The following is a 21,174-nucleotide window of genomic DNA, read 5'->3' as shown; positions in this document are numbered from 1 at the left end:
TTTTTCAAAGTGTATGTAGCTCAGAGTTTTTCAAAGTGTATGTTTTTAATTGGCTTAGTTAAATTAGTGGATATTCTTGGATACACTAATTTAATAATGGGCTATAGCTTGAGTCTATTAATATTAATGTGGCTTGAGTCTATTAATTTAAGTGAACTAGCAATACATGTAAAGCCCAGACTTTATGGTTGTAACTGTAAGGTAGAAGGCCTAGACAATGGAAAGTAAAGCCCATGGTTCTAAGGAGATTAAAATATCTAGATGCCTCTGAGAATATACGTCTTAGTTTCTTATGTTACCCACGTATCTTAAAGAGCTGAAAATGGACGGTGGCTGTTGCAGTTAGTTTATCTTTTTTGATCTTCTCTCACAGCTGTTCTAGTGGTAATGGCAGTAGCCTGTATTAGGGACTCTGATTCCATGTGGAGTTGCTGAGTGTTTACAGTTACAAGTGGTAAAAGTGTTACAAACCACTTTTCTTCCCAGTGGTTTATATTGCTACATAGTAGAACATCTTTGAGCTTTCCTTTGTAGAGGAGTTTTACCTGTTAATCAAGAATTGAGAATCAGCATGTTTTGCTGATTTCATTATGCAGGTTTATGCAATAACAGTGTTAGTCCTTCCACACTTGCATTTCAAATGTCATACATTATGAGTGCTAAATTATTAAATTTCACTTTTGTACAATAAATGTACTGTAATGCTCCTTAAAAAGCTAGATGGGCCTCAGATCTTTTATATAGTACAGGATTAGGTTTTTCTGATGCTGGCAAATGCACGGTAAAGGATTATGATTTTTAATTTTAAAACTTTGGCACTGTTAAGTGATCTATATTTTACAACTTTTTGAACAGATGGTTAGCTTGACTTATTAGTTCAATTTTCTTAGTATTCATATAGCACTAAACACATTCTCATTTTATTTGGGAATGGCTTCATAAATATTTTCCTTTTCCTAAGCAAATTACAGTTTATTCCACAGGTGATGACAGAAAATAAACATTAGCTTGTGTTTCTTTTTACAGAGACCAGAGCTGCTATGACATAATTCCATTATACAACGCAATGAAGAAGAAAGTGTTGTCTGACTCTGATGAGGTAAGTGGTTGTGTCTTGGGCACTGGCATTGATATGCTGGAGAAACAAGACCGCTGTCTGTCCTGTGGAGGATCAAAGTACTGGTTTCAGTCACTGCTGGGAAGTGGAGTGTACTTTTCTGTCAGTACAATGTTTCTTCTTGTCAGCTGGGAAACTGGGTGAAAATCCAGCCTCCTGTCTTCCTTTAGTGCAGAGAGCTTTAGTAGTTTGCTGGAGGATGCTGATTAGATTTCTGAGAGGTTCTCAAAATTGACAGTCATATGAAATGCTTCTCAGAGGGATGGGGGTAGGACTGTAAAGACTCAAATTATAAGTTTAAAATATAAAAGAACTTGCCTACTCATATATGCTTATATTTTTTAACCTTTTTATGCGACTCATTATCTTGCTCAAAGGAAGAAGAGAAAGACACAAATGTGCCAGGGACTTCCACTAGAAAAAGAAAGGTAAATGTTTTTAAATTTTTATATTTATTTATTTAGTGCTACAATTGCTAAAATGTATTTGTAAACAATGGAATGTAAAACTGAAATATTTCTAGTATTGTGTAATGTCAGCTTTTTGAAGGTTTTGGACTTAGTGATATGTTGTTCTACTGAAGTGTTCAATGTATAAGTATTTCTGTCTGTGCTGCTGCATGTTGTGAATTCATTTATATCCTGTGGGGTAACTCTTCCATTAGATTTTGTAAAAGCAGCTATTTTATTTAATATACACCAGGCCATATTGTCATTTCAGGACCATCAGCCGAAGCGGCGGCTACGTAATAGGGCTCAGTCATATGACATTCAGTCATGGAAGAAGCAATGCCAGGAGCTGCTGAATCTCATTTTTCAGTGTGAAGACTCTGAACCATTTCGACAACCAGTGGATCTTCTTGAGTATCCAGTGAGTATTTTAGAACAAGATGACTGGTTATAATCCAGTTGTTAAGTGGTGGGTTGGTTTGTTTTTTTTTTAACTTTGACCATTCCTTTAGTTCTTTCAATTGAAACTTCAGGCAGTTGTAGTGACAGAATTCTTTTCAGCACTTCACTGTCACTTGTTTAATGATGTTTACTGTTTTTTTCAACTAATTTCAAAATAAATAATACTTCTCTGCTCTCTCAGATACTTTTGTTGGAAAATATTTTATATTCAGGGATGCTTATGTTATTAAGTAGATTACAGCTTTTAAAGTAAATTACAGCTTTTGCAATTAAGATGTCTTTCGTTTTCTGACACAAAAATGGTCATATGTATGAAATGTGTATATATGGTTGCTGCATGTGATGTGTTGGCAAGGATCAGTTGTTCCATTTCAGAGTACAAAAACTGAAAGTAAGATTATATGAAAACTTAAAGTAATAAAGTAAAGATTTTGCTTGCTTTCCTTCTAGCATATCTTAAATTCTGTAAAATATGACTCCAGGGAGATTAACTTGGGCAAAATTCACTGTCTCAATTAGAGAAAAGAAATGCTTCTCTTTCAGAAGTCACTAATAGATCTGTCTTTACACTTCTGCAGCCACTGGGTACCATTATTTTTTAAGTAACCTAAACTTTATGCTGTGGCCAACTACAAGTGGTCCTATATATCTGAGACCCTCAAATGAGCTGATAGAGAGCACTCTACTAGGCTTAGGCATGAAACACACTGCTCCCTGGTGTCACAAGCCTGTTTAACATGCAGAGGCATTCCTGCAGGTTCTATTTGCTCTGATGGATTAACTTTAACTTTTTGGTTAAATTTGGTATTTAAGCTTTTTCTTGTATGAGCATGTCTCTGTTTCTTCCATTGCCTGGAAAAAAATTTTCTGTTGTTGGCTTGACTTGGGTCCTACCTAAACCTGTGGAGTTTTTGATACTTCATTACATTCGTAAATTGTCAGGTCTCCATTTGGCAAACTGCTCAGGTTTCAGAAGGGATGTGATAAGCCTCTGATCAGGCTCAAGTATTCAAACTTCATATTTTACAGCTAATATGTGAGAACAGTATTAGTCTTAGTCCTAAGTTTGAGCTGCTAAGCTGCCCAGAAGGCTTGTAGTCACACTTTCATATCACTGTTATCTTCATGTCAGTGTGTCAGTAATGCAACCCTTGGGACACCAAATTCTGAGCTCTGTGTTTCAGAAAATAGATTTATAAAATCAATTAAATCATCTATCAGTTAACTTCTAACTGTGACCCTGCTATGTTTGCAAGGGAGGTATGTTGTATATTAGTGGAAAGGGGAAAAATGTCTTCAGCAGTCTTCCATAGTTATTTAAAGAGGACATTTTGATTAAACAGGTTTATCAAACCCATCCTAATGAAAGTGATATATTAAGGCTTGGGAGAAAAAAAAATGTAATAAATTGCTTTGCTTATTTCCAAACAGGATTATAGAGATATTATTGACACTCCTATGGACTTTGCTACTGTTAGAGAAACACTGGAAGCTGGCAACTATGAGTCACCAATGGAGTTATGTAAAGATGTGAGACTTATTTTCAGCAATTCCAAGGCCTATACACCAAGTAAAAGATCAAGGGTAAGATTTTATTGTTTTCCATTGTTGTTGTTTGAAAGAACACTTATATCTGAAAAATATAGGACCGAAAAAGCAGAGACAGTGTAATTTGATTGCTTTTAAAAAACAAGTTTATTTCTGTTCTTAAAATGTTAATATTTCTGAGAAACTATTGCAGCTTTATATTCGAAGGAAAGAAATGTGTGCTTTTTAAATACCAAAAGTTCTGATGTTCTGCATGTGTGTTTCAAAAGTAAATATTAGGAAGTGTGTCTAAATGGAAAACCACATGGAAGAAGAGTTCTGTAGAACCAGGATTATGAGTACAATAGTGATATTTAACCGATATTTTTGAGAAGAAACCAGATTTTCAAAACAAATACACAGGGGCCTTCTTTACTTTGAAGGTTGCCCCAAACTGAAACATCCAGGTATGGACAGAAGAGGATGTTGAAATTCTGTGCTGTTCACTACTGTGCAGTAGGATTGTAACAAAGCTCTTAGGACTTCTGGGAAACAGGACAGTACAAACATGACAGCTCTTCATGCTGAGATGTCCTGCTAGTAGTAGGTGCAGTATCTGATAGCAGTTAAATTATGGATGCATATTTACATGGGTTCAAGGCTTCTGTGTAGCTTTTCTTCTACTAATGTGTGTTAGGTTTTAAGACCAGAATTATTAACAGCTTTTATGTTTGGGTGCTCTAAATAGTTAATCATTAGGACTTCATTGTTTTAAGACCTAGGCACAAATTTCTTAGTAGGTGACTAGCAGGATCGGTGATTACTCTCCAGTCAGTAGCAGACAGGCCCATTCACTGTTGAGACTGCCATACCCCATAAAAGAATGACTCTTTCAGTTGCAGCAAATGGCAGGGCTTTTGGGGCAGGTCTGGATTCTTTTGTGGTCTTTCTTTCTCTCCTTGACCTCACCATACCTGACATTAGATTTGTGTATTTTTATAGAGTCTTTTGACGTTTTCATTTTTTTCATGTTTCTTCCAAACAGATTGGTACAGTAATAAATCTTTCTTTGTTTTACTCAGAAGTGGAAGTGGAAGGTTCTTATGTCAAGAGTCTTAATATTCTAGAACTTATTTGCTTTCAGTGCATGCAATGTGTAGTTGAATGTGATGTTTTTACTATGTCATGCACATAAAATGACATAAAATATATGTAATTATATTTTAGCATCTTACTTGATGTCATTGATGCTTATTTGAACAGTAAACTGATGTCACTGATGCTTTCTTGAACACTAAACCTAAAGTCATCAGATTTTTTTTTTTTTTTTTTTTTTTTCTTGGCGTATCAGACACACATTCCTTTGCATGCTGTCTCCAGTAACGTGCAGAATCTGTCAAACCTATCGAGTCTGGTGCTCAGATGGTTTGTTGTGTCATTACTTTGTGTTTCATTGAAGGTGCTGTGTCTCCTCAAAGTACAGGTCACTTTGGTGGTTTTTTCTGTTTCCAGAATTAATAGCAACTGTGCTCAAATAATTACTTGTGATCCAAATTGAATTTGGGAGTCTCTGTAAATCATCTGAGTCTAGAGATGGGAAAAAAAGGTGCACCTACATAATTCCAATACATTTATTGTACCTGTTGCAGCCAACTTACTTGTAGTATTAATTCATCTATAAAAGGAATAGACTGGTGTTCAAATATAGGATATAACGATGCAAGTTAACAGAGCAGAAAATAAGATTTCTTGACCCTAGGTGTGATACAGCAAAATTACATTAAGGATCTCTCTTTGTGATTTCTGTTGAAACTAGAAAGGGATACATGCTAGAAAGGCAATTGAAAGACTCTTTTTTCCCATTCTTCCTTTTCTGTGTCATCTTCAGTTGTGATACACTTTTCAAAACCATTAAAATAGTTAAAGCAAACCTACACATGGGTTAGCATATATTTATTGAGACAGATTATAGATTTCCTTAAAACATTTCTATTTTAATCTCTTTTTACTTTTCTAGCTATTGTTCTGTGATAAATAAGTAAAGGGACACTTTGGAAAAGTATCAAACTTGTTTACTGGCATTTCTTTTTCAGATCTACAGCATGAGCTTGCGCCTTTCTGCTTTCTTTGAAGAACACATAAGTTCTATTTTATCAGATTATAAATCTGCCCTACGCTTTCATAAAAGAAATACAATAAAGAAACGAAGGAAAAAAAGGAGTAGAAGCAGCTCAGTTTCCAGTAGTGTTGCATCCAGGTACATTAATTCCTTTACAGTATTCATGAAATGATGTGAAATTTTGACATACCTAAACAATAAAACTTAGTGTGTTTTTTTCTTAATACTTCCTTTACTATTCCCTATATTGCAGAATGGTAGCTTTGACATGCAAGTCCCTATGATGTGGAAGAGTTTTAAACTTTACTTAGAGCTATCCTAGTGTAAGTGCTTAAAATTCAAATAACTGCTAAATGTGTACAGTAAAACAGCATCGTTAGGATAGTGATGGCATCATGCTTTATCATATAACTATAGTATTTATTGTAAAGATTCACTTTCCAGAAGCTCACAACTTACATGAATTTCCACAGTAAATGCCATATTTTTAACATACTTCATGCAGAGGTGATTGTTTTACTCCCACAATCTCAGACACTAGCATTTAATTTTATTTATTCCTGTAAAATGACAAGGTGGTCATCCAGGATACAAATTGTTACTCCTTTTGCAGCCCTGAAAGGAAGAGGAGATTAATAAAACCTCAGCTGAAGGCAGAAACTTCTGCCACTTCATCATCTTCTGCACCTGCACGGTCGACAGCGCTGAGACACGCTCCACCTCAGATGAACGGAAAAGCCGCTGAGGCCTCCTCCCTTGTGCGGACTCGAAGCAATAGGGGGATAACAGATGTGGCTGTTACAGAGCAACCATCTACTTCTTCAGGAGCAAAGCCTTTAACTATAAAGCCTTTAATTACAAAGCCTAATACTACTGCAGGGTCAGGAAAGTCAGGCAAGTTCAAATGCTTTTGGTTTTCTATTAATTAAGCCATGAATGTTTTTTAAGATAAAACTAGCTCTTTGGAAATCTAATATATTTCTCTCAGTTAAGACTGGGTCTGTTTTCAAACTGATGGGCCTTTGAGGCTCTTCAGAGGAAAATTGAACAAGTTAGGCTATGTTGTTTTATCTAGGCAGCTTTCTTCCTTTTGGATCACAGAGTCAAATTGTTTGTAGTAGAACGTGAGTTCCATTTTAGCCCAATAAGATTGAATGTAGTGTCAACTACTTAAGTTGATAATTTGTTTTCTTTTTATCCTTCTAGTACTGGAGAATTCAACCAAACATTCCAAGAACCAGAATATTGTATCAAACCCTTCCCCGTCTGATTACAGTCATAGCACTAGGAATAACTCCACGAAAGAAAATCCCGAGAAAGAGAAGCAAATCAAGCGCAAAGTAAAATCTTCCACTCTTAATCCACAAGGTACCAAATTTCTCTGGAACTTCCTCCCCACCCTCAGAGTTATTGATGTAGTGACTGTAGTGTTGTATTTTAGTTGTGGTAATTTGGAGGTAGGGAAATTAGAATGCATTACGATTTAGCAGGATATGGAAATCTAATGGAACAACTCAGTCACCATTAGTTTCCTTCTTGATGAATCAGCATGGTTTTGACTACTCTTAACACCATTTCCATGGTGTGATAACTGTTGTCTAGATGATTTTGAGATGTTAACATATCTGTACCTTAATTTAAATTATTACAAATGTAATGTTAAAAGTTCCTAAATTCCAAAGCGTACTTCTGCATGGTCACACTTCAAATCCTGTGTGTTTAATCACATAAAACTTCTGTGGGTTATATTTGGGTCAGTAACACTGAGTGTAATAACATTCTGCACAGGACCAATCATAAAGATCAGAGGACCCCAGTTGCAAATTCATTCTTTCATTTTCTGGCGCAGCAAAAAAACCTATGCAGTGTTTACTGCTTCTATTTAGTATATTTGAATGGCCTGCTTGGACCTAGTTCATGAAATCTCCTGAGTGAGCTTGCTTGGTCTTTTGATGTCAGAATACCTTAAAATTCAAAGCTTCTGTGGAAGCTGAAATAAGATCTCCTAGTCAGAAAGCTTTCCTATTTATGAAGGAGCTTTGAACTGTTTGGAAGATGCTTGAAGCAGGCAGATCCACTAAACATCTTTTCTCTGAAAATGGGGACACAGTAGTCTGCAAATTGGGTCCCATCTAATTAATCTGCCTACTCCTTGTAGTCCTCTCCCCAAGGAGTTCTTTCTTACTCATCTATGCTTCTGAAAAAGTAGCTCATGGTCTGATAAGTTAAATCATCTGTTCATTGCTTGTAAGCTTTGTCACAAAGGCCCCAGCTGTTCCCACACTGCATGGCTAAATATGTAGCTGTTATAGGATGGGATGTGAGGGATTTCTGAAAGCTGTTGACATGGTCCTGCCTCCTTACATCCACTCATAGGACAGAGGAGGCCTGTGCTTTTAGTGCATGATGGTGCACATTCAAACACAGCAGAAGCTGTGTGTGGATGTTTCATGAAAGGGCTGCAGAAACTATCATGCTGGCTGTGAGCCTGTTCTTGGCCATATTTTAGGCAAGGCTGTGGTGTCAGAACATTTTTCTAAGAGGTCCAGTGATGTGCCCCTCTGAGGAAGTTGATTACCCCTCATGTAATGAAAACTCATACCCTGTAAAGGTCTTCAAGCAAGTACATTCTGCTGTCTGTTAGTGTGAGAAATCTCTAAAAATTTGATACAAAAGATGCTACCTCAGGTTGAAAGAAAATCTTTATTTCTCTAGAGATGACTTACTGTGAAGCATTCCCAATCCTTGCACCATTCCCAGTGCTTCTTCAGCAACCTTTTGCTGTTGCAGATACAAAATAGGAGTTTTGTCAACTGGCGTTGTATCATCTGAGAAAAACCCGTCAGCCCTTCCCTTTTTTCCCTTCTTTTTTCCCCCCCTGCATTTTTCCTGGCTTTTTGTTTCTCGGGGTTTTTTTCCTTGCAGCTACCATGTGCTAAATCCAACTAGAAGTTAGTACCTCATTCCATTGTAGAATGAAACTCTCTGAGCTCAACTTTGGGTTTCTTAGATTTTGACAGATTGGCAATCACTGTGAATCCATTCCGATATTTTAGTAAGAGTTTTATTAAGGCAGCGTGAAAATGAATGTAAATGCAAATCTGTTATGTGACGTGTACATTTCTGTGCCATTTCTTTACAGCAGATTGCAAGAATAATGCTTTGGCATCAGGAAGCATTCAGGTAAATGGACATGGAGGACAGCCTTTGAAACCTCCAGTTAAAAGAGGTCCTGGACGGAAGCCCAAGGTGGAGACTAACAACAGTAGCTGTGAAGTGGTGGTGCACAAGAAAAGAGGCAGGAAACCAAAAAAGCTACAAATTGTTGAACAGCAAAAGGTTGCAGAGCAGAATACAGTCCAGACCACAAGGGATATACCAGAGGAAGCCTCTGTTTCTACTGCATGCAATTCTCTTTCTGAAAATAATGTGAAGGAAGACTTGTTACAAAAAAAAGGCCGAGGGGGTAGAAAGCCAAAAAGGAAGATAAAGAGCCGCCAGCCAGGCTCAGACCTCTTAGCTCCTGCAAATGTTAAAATGCAAACAAGAAGCAGGAGGAAAAAGACACACGAGCCTATGGAGGAGGGTTCTGAAGAGCTTAAAGATTCTGAACCTCACATGAGAACTAGAAACCAGGGTAGGAGGACAGCCTTTTACAATGAAGATGACTCTGAGGAAGAGCAAAGGCAGCTATTGTTTGAAGACACCTCCTTAACTTTTGGAACTTCAAGCAGAGGCAGAGTCCGAAAGTTGACTGAAAAAGCAAAAGCTAATTTAATTGGTTGGTAATTTTTACCAAGGGTTTTACTTCAGAATGCTATGAAGCAGGTACAGTTAAGGAAGAGCAGAACAGACTTCTGCTTCCCTGCTGCTATTATGGGTTAGAAGAGTATGCTCTGATTTGAGGAGAAAAATTTAGCAAAATGATAAACTGAAAGAACATTCTTTGAAAGAAATATATATTTTAAACTTTTGCTATTTATTGCCCTCCAAATAGGTTATACATTTCAACAGTCGTTTTGTTCACAGTTAAGAATAATTGAAGCAATTTCTGACTGACGTACAGAGTTCAGAGCTACTCTGCTCAAGTAGTATGTAATATCTCTACACAATTGAGAAAAGGTAATAAAACTTTTAATTGCCACAAATTGAAAACAGAAATCTATTTTTGACCAAGCAAGATACACTTTGATTGTAAAGTCAAGTCGCCTAGGAAGGCAGACTTTGGCAAAAAGTGGCAGTAAATTCACTTGCATTTCTATTCAATAATACAATACCAAACTTTGCTAATCTGAAAAAGTTTAATTTCAGTTGTGATGGAATGTTCAGCTGCAAAAGAAGCCTAGCACAGGCCATTGTTTATCCAAGTTCTGCCAAACATAGCAAAAATATAATCACAAATATATATATCCACATTGGAAAAAGTTTGACTAATGTCTAATTTTTCAGACCTTGATTCTTGTATCAATCACTAAATCTCTGTTTATTGTGCCAAAGACTGAGAATCAGTGCAGTGGAAAACGTTTTTTTCTTTTTGAGTGTCAGTACAGCATACCATTTGCAGTGATAAAAGCTGTGTCTTGTTTTAAATAGTAAGTTGTTAACATTGTTCTGAAATGTATCCTTTTTGGTACTTCTGGTAGAAAATAATGCACTGGTGGGGTCCTTTGACAGAGATGTTTTAGTCTAAATGTATAATTGGTTAAAGGATTCAAGGAAATTACAGGACAGGTATGGAATTATGATGTTTACTTTCTGATCCAGATTGATTGTTGTTTCTACAACTTTAGACATGCTTAAGAGGCTGAAATGACCTACAAAGAATAGTGTATGTGTATATATTAATATATACATAAACACATATGTCTAAAATATTACCCAGGTATAAATTTTTTTCAGGATTTTTTAGATAGCACTAGAATTGAAAATTTTAAAATGTCATACTTTATAGTTTAATTTTAAGGGGAAGATTGGTTATTTTCAATTATTAGGGTTAAAAGGCCAAATCACTTTTTATGCAATCATGTTTTATACAGTGGTCTCATTGCACATTGTGTTTTTCTGCACTTTTTATGGTATATCACGCTGACATATGTCAATATACACCCTAAAGAAAAATTCCATTTAATGATTGTGCCTTGTATTCTATTATTTCTTGCATCCTTACTAAAATTAAGTTGTCTATTGTAAATGATAACTATATGACTTAGGGGAATGTATTGTTATATGTACTGCTCTGGAAAAGAAAAGCAGTTATTTATTTAAGGTACATTTAGTTATTTTATACCTTTACAAACAAACCTTAATACCATTTTCTATCACTTAAAAAAAGTGTTGTCCAGTTTCAAGGGAAAAACATACCTAAGTAGTCGTATTTACTGAGATCTGGTATGGTACAAAAATGTAACCAAAATTTTCTGATTATGCTTTTTTTTTGTTTTTAGACATTATCTGCAATGTCTGGAAGGGAAGACATGCAGAATTAAGATCTTAAATTTGCACAGATTCTGTGTATGTATTTGAGGCCTGATTCTTCACTCTTTATTTTCTTACCAAAAAAAAGCCTAAAAGTTTGAAGAAAGAATATTGGTATTTGCCACCAAGAGTAACAGAAACAGGCTACTGTGGATAGCAGATTATTATCCACCATACCTAGTTTTAGGTAGTTCGTTTTGCTACAAAAAATGGCTGAGATATTTTCCAGATCCTCTTTGAATTGTTATGGATTTTAATTTGGGGGCCAGGGATTAGTTTGTATTTGATTTGTTGGCATATTTATTTTTTTCTAACAAGTATTTCTTTATCATCTGATTAAAACTGAGTCACTAAACATGTGGTAAGATAACAAGCTACGTTTGTACAGTTGCAATACAGCTTCACAATTCAAAACTGATTGATTCCACTTGTTAAATTTGTCAAATCTCACTGATGAAGGCAATCATTTGAAAATGTGTAATTTCCTGATGTTATCTGCATTGTAATATATAAAATAGATTATATCTAAAATTCATCTTCTGTATTTACTCCGTTTGTAATAATGTTTTATATGGCATGTTTATGTATATATTTATATATCAAAAATACCTTGTGTGTAAGTTTTGGAGACTGAAATAATCTGCGTTCCCTTAACAGTAGGTAGAGGAGTGTACATCTTAATTTTATGAGGGTAGAAGGCCTTACCTGGAGAACATGGGTACTGCTTCCCACCCAGTAATATCGGTGACTTTAGCCAGTAAGTTTTTGATTCTTATTAGACACATTAATGTTTTCCTTTAAAAATAAACTGTGGATAATTTGGGTCAATTTTTTATAGAAGCAACACTAGACATTTATTAGAAATTAATACCAGATTTATTTAAAAGTTATATTTTTTATAATTTAATTTCACTAGGTTGCAAACTTTATTTATGAGACTTTAGTCACCATCAGACTGTATTTTGGTTGGGGAAAAATTTATTATTTGAGGTTGTTGTGAGATACTGTATCAATACAGAAAAAGAGCTTTTGATTACAGAGTCTTAGGTTTTTAAATGTGAGCAATAAACTATTGGTCAGTGTTCTGAAATAATTTAAGATCTATAGTTATATGCATGTTTTATAATGCCATCTCAAGTACCTAACAACTGGTTCAGAAAATGGAGTATCAAAACCTCATGTGATTGTTTTACATTTGCATTGTAAATAACATAGCTTCATAGTCACATACATGCAAATGATCTGGCAGCAATTAACTCAGTTTTATTAATTAAATTCATTTATATTTGACATGGATATAAGGATACTGTTCTGGTACTTCTATGCTCTACTGGGAAGCGTTAAAATTGGTATTTGCTGCTGAGTGGTATCTCGATAACAGTGTGTTCTTTAACTGCCAGTGAGGAAATACTTCTGCTTCTGTCATAAGTGTGCTCTTAATGTTAAACAGGAATCATTGTACCTGTGCCTACATACTTAACAACTCTTTAGCCACTCTGTTTCTGTTGTTAGTGTGTTCTCTGGGAACTGAACTGAAATCTTACCACTGTAGTGTTCATTATTATTGTCAATATTGAACTAGAGCTCTTTGTCACTTGGCAGTGACCAGTGATACAACTTCACAGAGAAATGTCTTCCTCCAGTGATTCGACTGCTGTGATAAAGATTTACAGATGTTTATTTGTACAGTGTCTGGTTTGTACCTGTGATCAGTTTGTTGATAGACTTGTAAGGTTGAGTTGGTTGAGTTGAATATTCCTATGGCTTAATATTTGTAAAGCTATTAATTGATAAAGGACCCTGATGCAGCACGTATAGATGTTAATATCTATTAAAAAATAAGTTTTAGTGTAGAGACAGCTTATTCACTATACTGCTGTACAAATATTTTTAAGTACCAATTCTGTGCCAGAGGCTTTTGTCTTACCAAAAAAAGGACTACATGCAACACAAAAAATAGCCTGTCCATTCAGTAATTTCAAGCTTGTTACGATTTTTACACCACATTTTTAAATATTTTGCTCACATTTGTTGGATCAAGGACTACAAGTAAATGCTTTAGTGTGTAATTTGAATTTAGGCACATGTTAAATAGTTGATTGGTTCTATAAAAGCAATAGGCTTAACTGGATGGGACCCTTTCACCCTGTATTTATATAGTAGATTGGAGGTGAGAGGTTTTTAAGCTCACTTTCATCAACATTCACATTTTATTGTAGCATGAGAATCTTGCTGAGGTAATTTTAACATCACTGGTCAATTAAAATATACCCATACCACAATATTTACATTGTGTCCCGACTCCTTACCTTCTTCTAAAATAGTATATTTTGACAGTAGATTGTCAGTAGATTGTCAAAGGTTTTTCTTTTTCCTTTTTTAACAGTGTTTTAAAATATTTAATTATAAGTCTGCTACAGTGCTGTGATAGAGAAGGTAGAGGATTTTGAAACCTCACCTAGAAACAGCAAAAGCTCATTTTCTGTTTACGACCTAAATGAAGACAAATGAACTGTGTAAAATGAGTATATATTTTCTTTTATCCCTGAAGTTCTTGTAACAGTTTGGTTTCCAAGGGGACCTAGATATTCAACTGATAAAAGGGCTGTTAGTTTTCTGCTGTAAATTACTGTATATACATGTTTGTTTGTGTGCAGAGGAAAGTGTATTACATTTCATAAATCTGGCCAAGGCTTGACAATGTGTTTCAAGTAACAAATCTGGCATTGACAGCTTATGTAGCTTCTTGTTTTTGAACCGTGAATGCAGCTTGCTCACTTTCTATGATGTCTGGGGGAAAACAGCAGGTAGCTTTTAAACCAGAGCTAACCTCCAGGTGCTCTTGTGTTTCTGCAGATTTTGATGCGGGAATTCGCCATGTCAGTTTTACAGTGTGTTAGAGAAGGAAACATGCCAGGCAGCCAGATTAAAGGACATCTTAAATTGCAGAAAAAGGTGATTAGCTGCTTCCCCCTCACCACCCCTGCCCCCCCCCCCCCCCCCCCCCCCCCCCGCCCTTTTCCCCAAGGTTCTAACAGCCTCAAGGCACTCTAGAGAGAAACCTTATATGCTGCAATAAAATAAGGGTGAATAAATTTAGCTTTTAGGAGGTATGTAGTGAGACAAGTAGTCATTTGGGTCCTTTTTAATGCAGATAAATACATCAGGAAATTCACTTCAAATAATGCAAACAATACATTTTAGGGAGGGAAAGTAGTACTGTACTATGAATTTCTACACTGAAAGAACAAAGAATGAGGTCACACAAATTAGGAGTAGAAAGAAATAGAAGTACCTGTCATGTACTGTGTGATGTACATGTACTGTTTTGTGCTTACAACTGTGCAGGTCGGTTTGCTGATGCATTGAGACCATAGAGAAGTTACATTTTTGGACCATACTAAAACTGCGGAAGTGTGGTGGACAACTGGATAATGATCATGCGTGAATTAAAATTCTGTCATAATGTTTCAATATGTATAGAATGGAGCTCAACTTCAAGTAAATTACCTAGAAAGGTTAATTTTAAAACTGACAAATTTTCAGATTAAAAATTACACTTATTTTGTACAGAATTATGTAAAACACAAATCTGTTGTATGTAATGAGTAACAGTTTTGAAAACTATAATTCTTTAGCTTTATCAAGGCTTTTTTCCTTCCAGAAATCTAGATTATCATGTTATATATAACCTGAAATATCTCACCAGGATAACAGTGCCCTTTCTTTTTGTACATATGGATTGGAAATTTCTTTACTGTTATGTGGACACTTTCTATGTTAGTTTTGATGCATAATACTTTGAATCCTTTTATACAAACTAGAATGTATGTGTAAGAATTACTGTCACTGCAATGTAGTAACTACAAACTTATTTTTAAATAAATAGAAAACATGTTTTTCTAAGCTGTCCAACAGTGTTTGTTTCTATCTGGTAATTTACTGTGCTATGGGATGATTGGTTGTGTGTTTTTCAGAACTCCTTAAATTCAGCTCCTCTTGATTCCTTGTGGAATATGGAATAGCTGTATCTGGTAGTATGGTATAGTGGGTAAGTGGGAACAGATAAAATTGGAATTGGAGCACTCTCTGACAGAGATCAGAATTTGCTATTTGGCAGGTGTTTTCACTAAGCCCTGCAGTTCAAGAGGCAATATAAAGGCAGTACTGTCTGGCACTGAAGACACCTCATTGAGTCCTCTTAGCTCACCTTCATGTGTGCACCAGGGCACCTGCCTCTAACTCTGCAGGAAGCCTTCCCTGTTCAGGTGACAACTGTTTGTACCAGAGCTACATCCAATCCATGGAAATCTCTGCTTCCAACAGCTCTAGAAGACGCTAGAAACACTTAAGCAGAGAGAATCCCCTGCCTCCCTCCTCTAGAGTACTGGTCTGCAGCCTAGCTGCCCTGAGTGGGTGATGCCAGGGAAAGTCAACGTAGGATATGTTTTCACAAAACTGCACGGTTGGTTTGTTTATTTCTACATTTTTTTTGTTCAATAGATGAAAGAAAAAAGAAATGTGGATTCTGTTTAATCTCACATTATTTGCTTTATCAGATGATCTTTTCCTTACGTTCCTTACCTGAAAACCCAAGGAAGTGATGGAAGAGACTCTCACTCACCTCACAGATGCAGGTATGTGTGCTTCTGAGCGACGGGAATGTGGAATGGTCACAGTGGAATGAATTGAGTTCCCTGTGACTTTCTAGACTCCATGTGAAGTCTAGCAAAAGCGAGACTTGTTTTAGCAACCGAAGAAAAATCTCTGTCCCAAGCGTGTGAGTTTTGCTCATTGGCACATTCTGCTTGGAGAAAATCACTTAAGAATACTGAAAATATGACACACTTTGGTACTGCTGTTTTGTCCTGGAGGTAGGTGGTAATTCTGGTGAATGTACATTTCCAGTATTGTAGCACAACAGTAATAGTAGTGTGCTCATCCAAGCATAAGCCACTCCAGGTCCAGGGTTTTAGTTTTGTTGTTGAGAATAGTCTTAAGCAGTTAATAACGTTTTCTTTGTTTTGAAAATATCTAAAAAAATATTTTCCTGTGTAACTCTGTACAAAGTCCTTAAAATACAATTGTATCCCTGTTCCCATTTCTGTGACAGGTATCTTTTGGAAACCTACTGTAGTTCTTTCACTTTGTGTAGAAATCAAGGCTTTGCTTAGTATTAACAGATGTTGTGAAATGGTACCTGGCAATGCTGTTGGAGCATCTGCTGATTTTAACACATTTTAATTTCAGTAGGAAATTCAACTCCAAACAAGCACACCCCAGCCCCTGCCCCTTCCAGTAAAGGAGAGACAAAAGAGGAGAGACTATGGGTAGAGATAACAACTTACTGAAACACGAAATGATGGAATAAGACACCCACAGTACAACACAAAAGGAGAAGGTGTTTTACCCACAGAAAGGTATTCACCACCAGGAACAAGAACAAAGGTGCCAGACACTCCCCGTGAGTTATGTCCATGTGGCTTTTCCAAAGGCAATAGGATGATCATTCCTGCACGCTACCCACATGGTAGTCGGGAAACAAAGGCAATGTGGTGGAGGAGCTCCCATGGCTAATGTTTCCCAGCCTAAAATAATGGAAAACAGTGATAGACAAACCCCTCCTGGAAGCTGAGTCATCTGGGAAAGGATTGCTCTGCTGCTCTGCCGAGCTCAGTTCTGTGCAAGTGCCTTTGCTGCCGCTTCCAACACTCCTGTACACCAGGGCAGGGGAGGATGGTCCCACTGGGATGCTGGCTTCCTGCTGTCCCTGATCACTGTCCCTGCAGTGCCACACATGGGAGCCACACCTCAGTCTCGCCTCAGCACCATGTCCCAGAAAAGTATCCCAGGATGGAGTCTGCAAGTCCTTTGCTGTCACCCTCCTGCTGAAGTAGGAGAGGCAAAAGTGGCCAAGTTCCAGTAAGGGCGCCTGGCTTTTCCTGCGGAGTCCATGTCCAGGTGATGCAGTGTGTGATACAGAATAACAACTTGGTCACACCCACACTGCTAACTCCACCCCCTCTCTAACCAGGACAGACCATAATGCTCATTAAATGAAGGAAATCGTGTGGTCGATGAAGTTGACCGTTTTGCTTTCCAAGTGAAAAGTTTTTGTGCCAAAGCCAGTGTTCACTGCTCTAGCCATCAATATAAGCTTTGCAAAAAATGTTTGTCACTTTTTCCAAAGATAAATGAGCAAAGTATAATGGTTTTAAAAATTAATCAATGTTGCTTGTTGAAGCACATGTGAAAATAAAGCAAGTGCCAGCAAGCAATGGACAATGTGACTGGAATTTAAATAGCATAAAGTTGAGTTAATGTGCAACAAATTATAATGCAAAATATAATTTTTGTGGCTTTTACTACTGTTAACAGGAAACTCAAAGCTCAAAACGTCTGGTTGTTTTTCTAGCCCAGAGAAATATTGTGCTAAGAAATCTTTGCAAGAGGCTTAATTTACTGTTTGACAGGACTGCAGTGAGAATTTATGAATGTTCTCTTATACTTTGAAATCTGTGTGAGTGCTGAAGGGAGGACAGGATAGAGAATTTGGGAATTATGTTCCTAGTCTGGTAACAGCCATAAAAACTTCCTTCATGCTTCCTTTTCTTGTCTCTGAAATGGGAAGATTTTACCTAAACTAGGTCTGTTGGCCTTTTATTTTAATTTAGCTAGATACATAAATACTAAAAAAAAACACCCAAAGAAAAAACCAAGAAGGAGGAAGCAAGAGGCAGGTAACCAAGTCATTCAGCATCAAATTTCTGCAGAGGCCTATTCCTGGAGGTACTGACTTCAAACAATGTTAGCATTCAAGAGCCAGGCAACCTCAGCTGTTAATTTGTGTTTTGTCTCAGATCTTGGAATCTGACTTTGAACAAGGACATTCAAAATAATAAAGACAGAACTTAAAATGCAAACCTGGTTAGAATATGATTAAAATATTAGAAAGAATTACTGTGTTTGTATTCTGTAGCAGAGAAATCTAGTGGGGTTATTTTTCTGAAATCTGAGCACCTTATTCAAAACTTGAATTCTCTTAACTGTTAAGGAAGATGGAGTAAGCGTCCATGAACTGCTAAAAATTGGAATACAGTTGTCAAAAACGTTAAGAAAAAAAAGCTACTTAGAAGTCCTTAATTAATGAGTGCCTCTCAATACACTGCCTATTTTTACCCAGCTAGAACCTCAACGTGAGGAGCTGGGTCTATGTGCAGTCTGTGCTGTTGTTGTCCTTCACTGACACCAATTAGTCTGCATGCACAAGTACATGGTGAAAGATTAAATATCTGGAACTCAAAACATTTATGCTGTTTAATGCTTGTAAAGTGTTTGAGGCTGTAAAATGTGTGCTAATGTTAAACTCTTCTGATCTATAAAGTTTACAAGGGCAATCAGTGGTTAAGTTCTTTAGGAAAAATTACTAGAAAATTCACATAAGCATTGTCTTAAGAAGGGGCAGATCATCTGAAATTGTGTTATGGTTAGGATTGTTTATTTTTTCTTGCATGCTAATTTATGAAGTTGTGTATTTTCCTCTGGCTTTGGCCTCTTTGCCCACCTCTGAGACAGAGTACACAGGGCTGGTTTCTTTCTGGCTCTTGCACTGAAAATCTCTGCTCAAGCACATGGAGTTTTACAAAAACCTGTTTGTAAAAGAAGCATCTTCATCTCGCAATTTGACTTACTTTGTATTAAGAAGATGTCTTAATGTTTGGGTAGTAATAAGTTGCTTGAGTCACTTAAAAACCTTCAGTCTCCCTGAGGAAGGATCAGGTGTTTACATGGCTCCTGAGGTTTTGCTCAAGGGAGCTGGTAGGTCCCAGTATTTACTGCAGCCTGGGCTGGGTGACGCAGACACAGCCACGATGGCCCCAGCGAGTCTGTTCTCCTTGGGGTGGGCTCTGTGGGGCAAACAGGCTGCTCTGAACAGCCTGATCTCGCTGAAGATGTCTGCTTATTGCAGGGCGGTTGGATTAGGTGCCCTTGAAAAGATCCCTTCCTACTCAAACCATCTAAGATTCTATGATTAAAAAACTATTTTTCTTAGGGTAGAATTTGTATTTCTAGTCTAGGCTAATATTAATGTGAGTTTTCAATTGGGCATTCCTGCCATGTTGCACAGGTTTAAATCCATCAACAAAATTTCATCCTAGGCCTGGCCCCTTAGTTCCCATATGTTTACTAGGTATGGCTTGATAACCTTTTTGGTTTTTTTCAGTCTTGCCCTTTGGAGAGCTGTGCTCAGTGAAAAGTGATGGCTAGAACATTTCCTTTCTCTTGGTAAGGCCCAACGTTTGCTACTGATGAATTTCTCTTCTTGTCTATAATGTTCCCATTGCTCTGACCTCTCTGGATCATTTGCAGTTTGAATCTGCCTCCTCTGTTTGCTCCCACTGCGATTTGGGTGCCATCAGCAAATCTGCTTGCTGTTGAATTTACACCACAGAAATCCGTGACACAGATGAGGCTCATGGCCGGGTCTGACCCCCCTGAGCAGCCCAGCAGGGGCAGCCCCGGAGTTCCTGTTGCTGACACGTGTGCCATGGAAACCACTGAGGAGCTCCTGCTTCGGCTGTGCTGGCATCCAGCTATGACAACGCCGGGCCAGGGGCTGCACCAGGCGCTCTCTGAAGTTACCAACAGCGCTGTGAGAGGCACGACATGAGGCTGCGTTACAGAGCTGTGTTACGACATATTTTGCATAAACTTCACATGAGAGAACTACCACCGGACTTCTATTCATAGCCGGTTCAAGCCACTTGTTCATCCACATTCACAGAAAAAAATACCTAGGTAAGGAAATTGAAAATGTTACTTTCTTTGTTAGTCTGAAAAAAAAAAAAAAATTAAACTTTTTATTTCTTTATTTTAATCTCTCTAAAACTGTCGGGGTATAAAAAGTCCATGCGGTGTTTGTTGCGTTTTGAGATTAAGAAATTCTGATCCCTTCTGCTCTTAGAACTTTTTGTGTGAGGAAAAGACGAGAGAAGGGGACAACCTCCCAACCCGGCTGAGAGCCTGGCCCGGGTTCAGGCTCGTCTCTCGCCTCTCTGGTGTGTTTTAGGGCGTTGTTGTGCAGGGGAGGGCACAACCCTCCCCTCGGCCCCACCTGCAGCCCGCCTGGGCGCGCAGTCGGGCCGGGCCGGGCCGTGCGCCGGGTGAGGAGCCGCCTGCTGCGCGGGGCCGGGAGCGGGGCTCAGCGGGGGCCGGGACAGGGGCAGAGGGGCTGCGGCTCCCCCGGGCGCTGCCGGCTCGGGGCTGCTGCGGCTCGGCCCCCGCTCGGGTGCTTCCAAATATGCACAAAAATGTTTGGATTCGGGCAAACTGTGTCCTACCGCATCCTTTCTGTCTGAGGGCTGCTCAAAATGCCGATTTTAGAGACGGGAGGAAGATGTGCAGCGGCAGAAGTTGTACTGCCGTACTGTGTAAGTGCAGAGGGCAGCGACCCGCGGGTCCTGCCCAGCCCTCCGGCCTCGCAGGGTGCCCATGGCTATTTGGCTGAACTGTGACTCTTCCTCCTCCCACAACACACAAGGCTAACCAAGTACTCTACAGCTACTGAAAACATCTAAAAGGCGATTAGGAGATGTTTTTTCTTTACTGGTGGTTCTAAAGCAGATGATGCAGAAGTGAAAAATGCAGTTTGTGGTAAGGTTTCATCACACACTAAGATGTTTTCATATTCCTTACAATATTCTTTGAACCTCCTTTGGCATTGTTTTGTGATCCTGACTGCTTTTGTTGGGCAGTTTTCATAAACCTACCTTTCCATGTGCACATGTGCTGTGTATATTACAGTAACACAAATTATTTTGCATATTACATAAATTAGGACAGCAGGATCTAGAAGCAACTGGGATCCTGTACTGAATTGCTTCTGCTTGGGGGCTGAGTATTCCACTCCAGGAGAGAGCAGGAGCTGTAACAGCTGCTCCTGGAGAACAGAGTGGGTGAATGCTGCAGTAAACCTGGGTACTCTGAGAACACCTGTGTACAAGACACAAGTTTCAAATTTCAGC

General features: G+C 37.9%; 1 protein-coding gene across 2 annotated transcripts in view; it reads left to right on the top strand.

Moving 5' to 3' along the window:
- LOC121360486 (pleckstrin homology domain interacting protein) overlaps positions 1–14,140 on the top strand; it is a 106,352-nt gene extending 92,212 nt beyond the window's left edge. Inside the window, exons 33-40 of one of the 2 annotated variants that reach the window (XM_041480346.1) lie at positions 1,027–1,099; positions 1,495–1,545; positions 1,838–1,987; positions 3,460–3,612; positions 5,649–5,812; positions 6,288–6,568; positions 6,881–7,042; positions 8,820–14,140. In XM_041480346.1, the coding sequence (XP_041336280.1) occupies positions 1,027–1,099; positions 1,495–1,545; positions 1,838–1,987; positions 3,460–3,612; positions 5,649–5,812; positions 6,288–6,568; positions 6,881–7,042; positions 8,820–9,463 (1,678 nt within the window). In that variant the 3' untranslated portion in view covers positions 9,464–14,140. Of the gene's footprint in view, positions 1–1,026; positions 1,100–1,494; positions 1,546–1,837; positions 1,988–3,459; positions 3,613–5,648; positions 5,813–6,287; positions 6,569–6,880; positions 7,043–8,816 lie in introns of both variants that reach the window. The other variant, XM_041480345.1, reaches the window with a different exon arrangement.
- The last annotated feature ends 7,034 nt before the right edge of the window (positions 14,141–21,174 follow it).

Source organism: Pyrgilauda ruficollis, unplaced genomic scaffold (genome assembly GCF_017590135.1).
Source record: "Pyrgilauda ruficollis isolate IOZ18807 unplaced genomic scaffold, ASM1759013v1 scaffold51, whole genome shotgun sequence".
NCBI lineage: Eukaryota > Metazoa > Chordata > Aves > Passeriformes > Passeridae > Pyrgilauda > Pyrgilauda ruficollis.
This window is presented reverse-complemented; position numbering and strand designations above follow the sequence as displayed.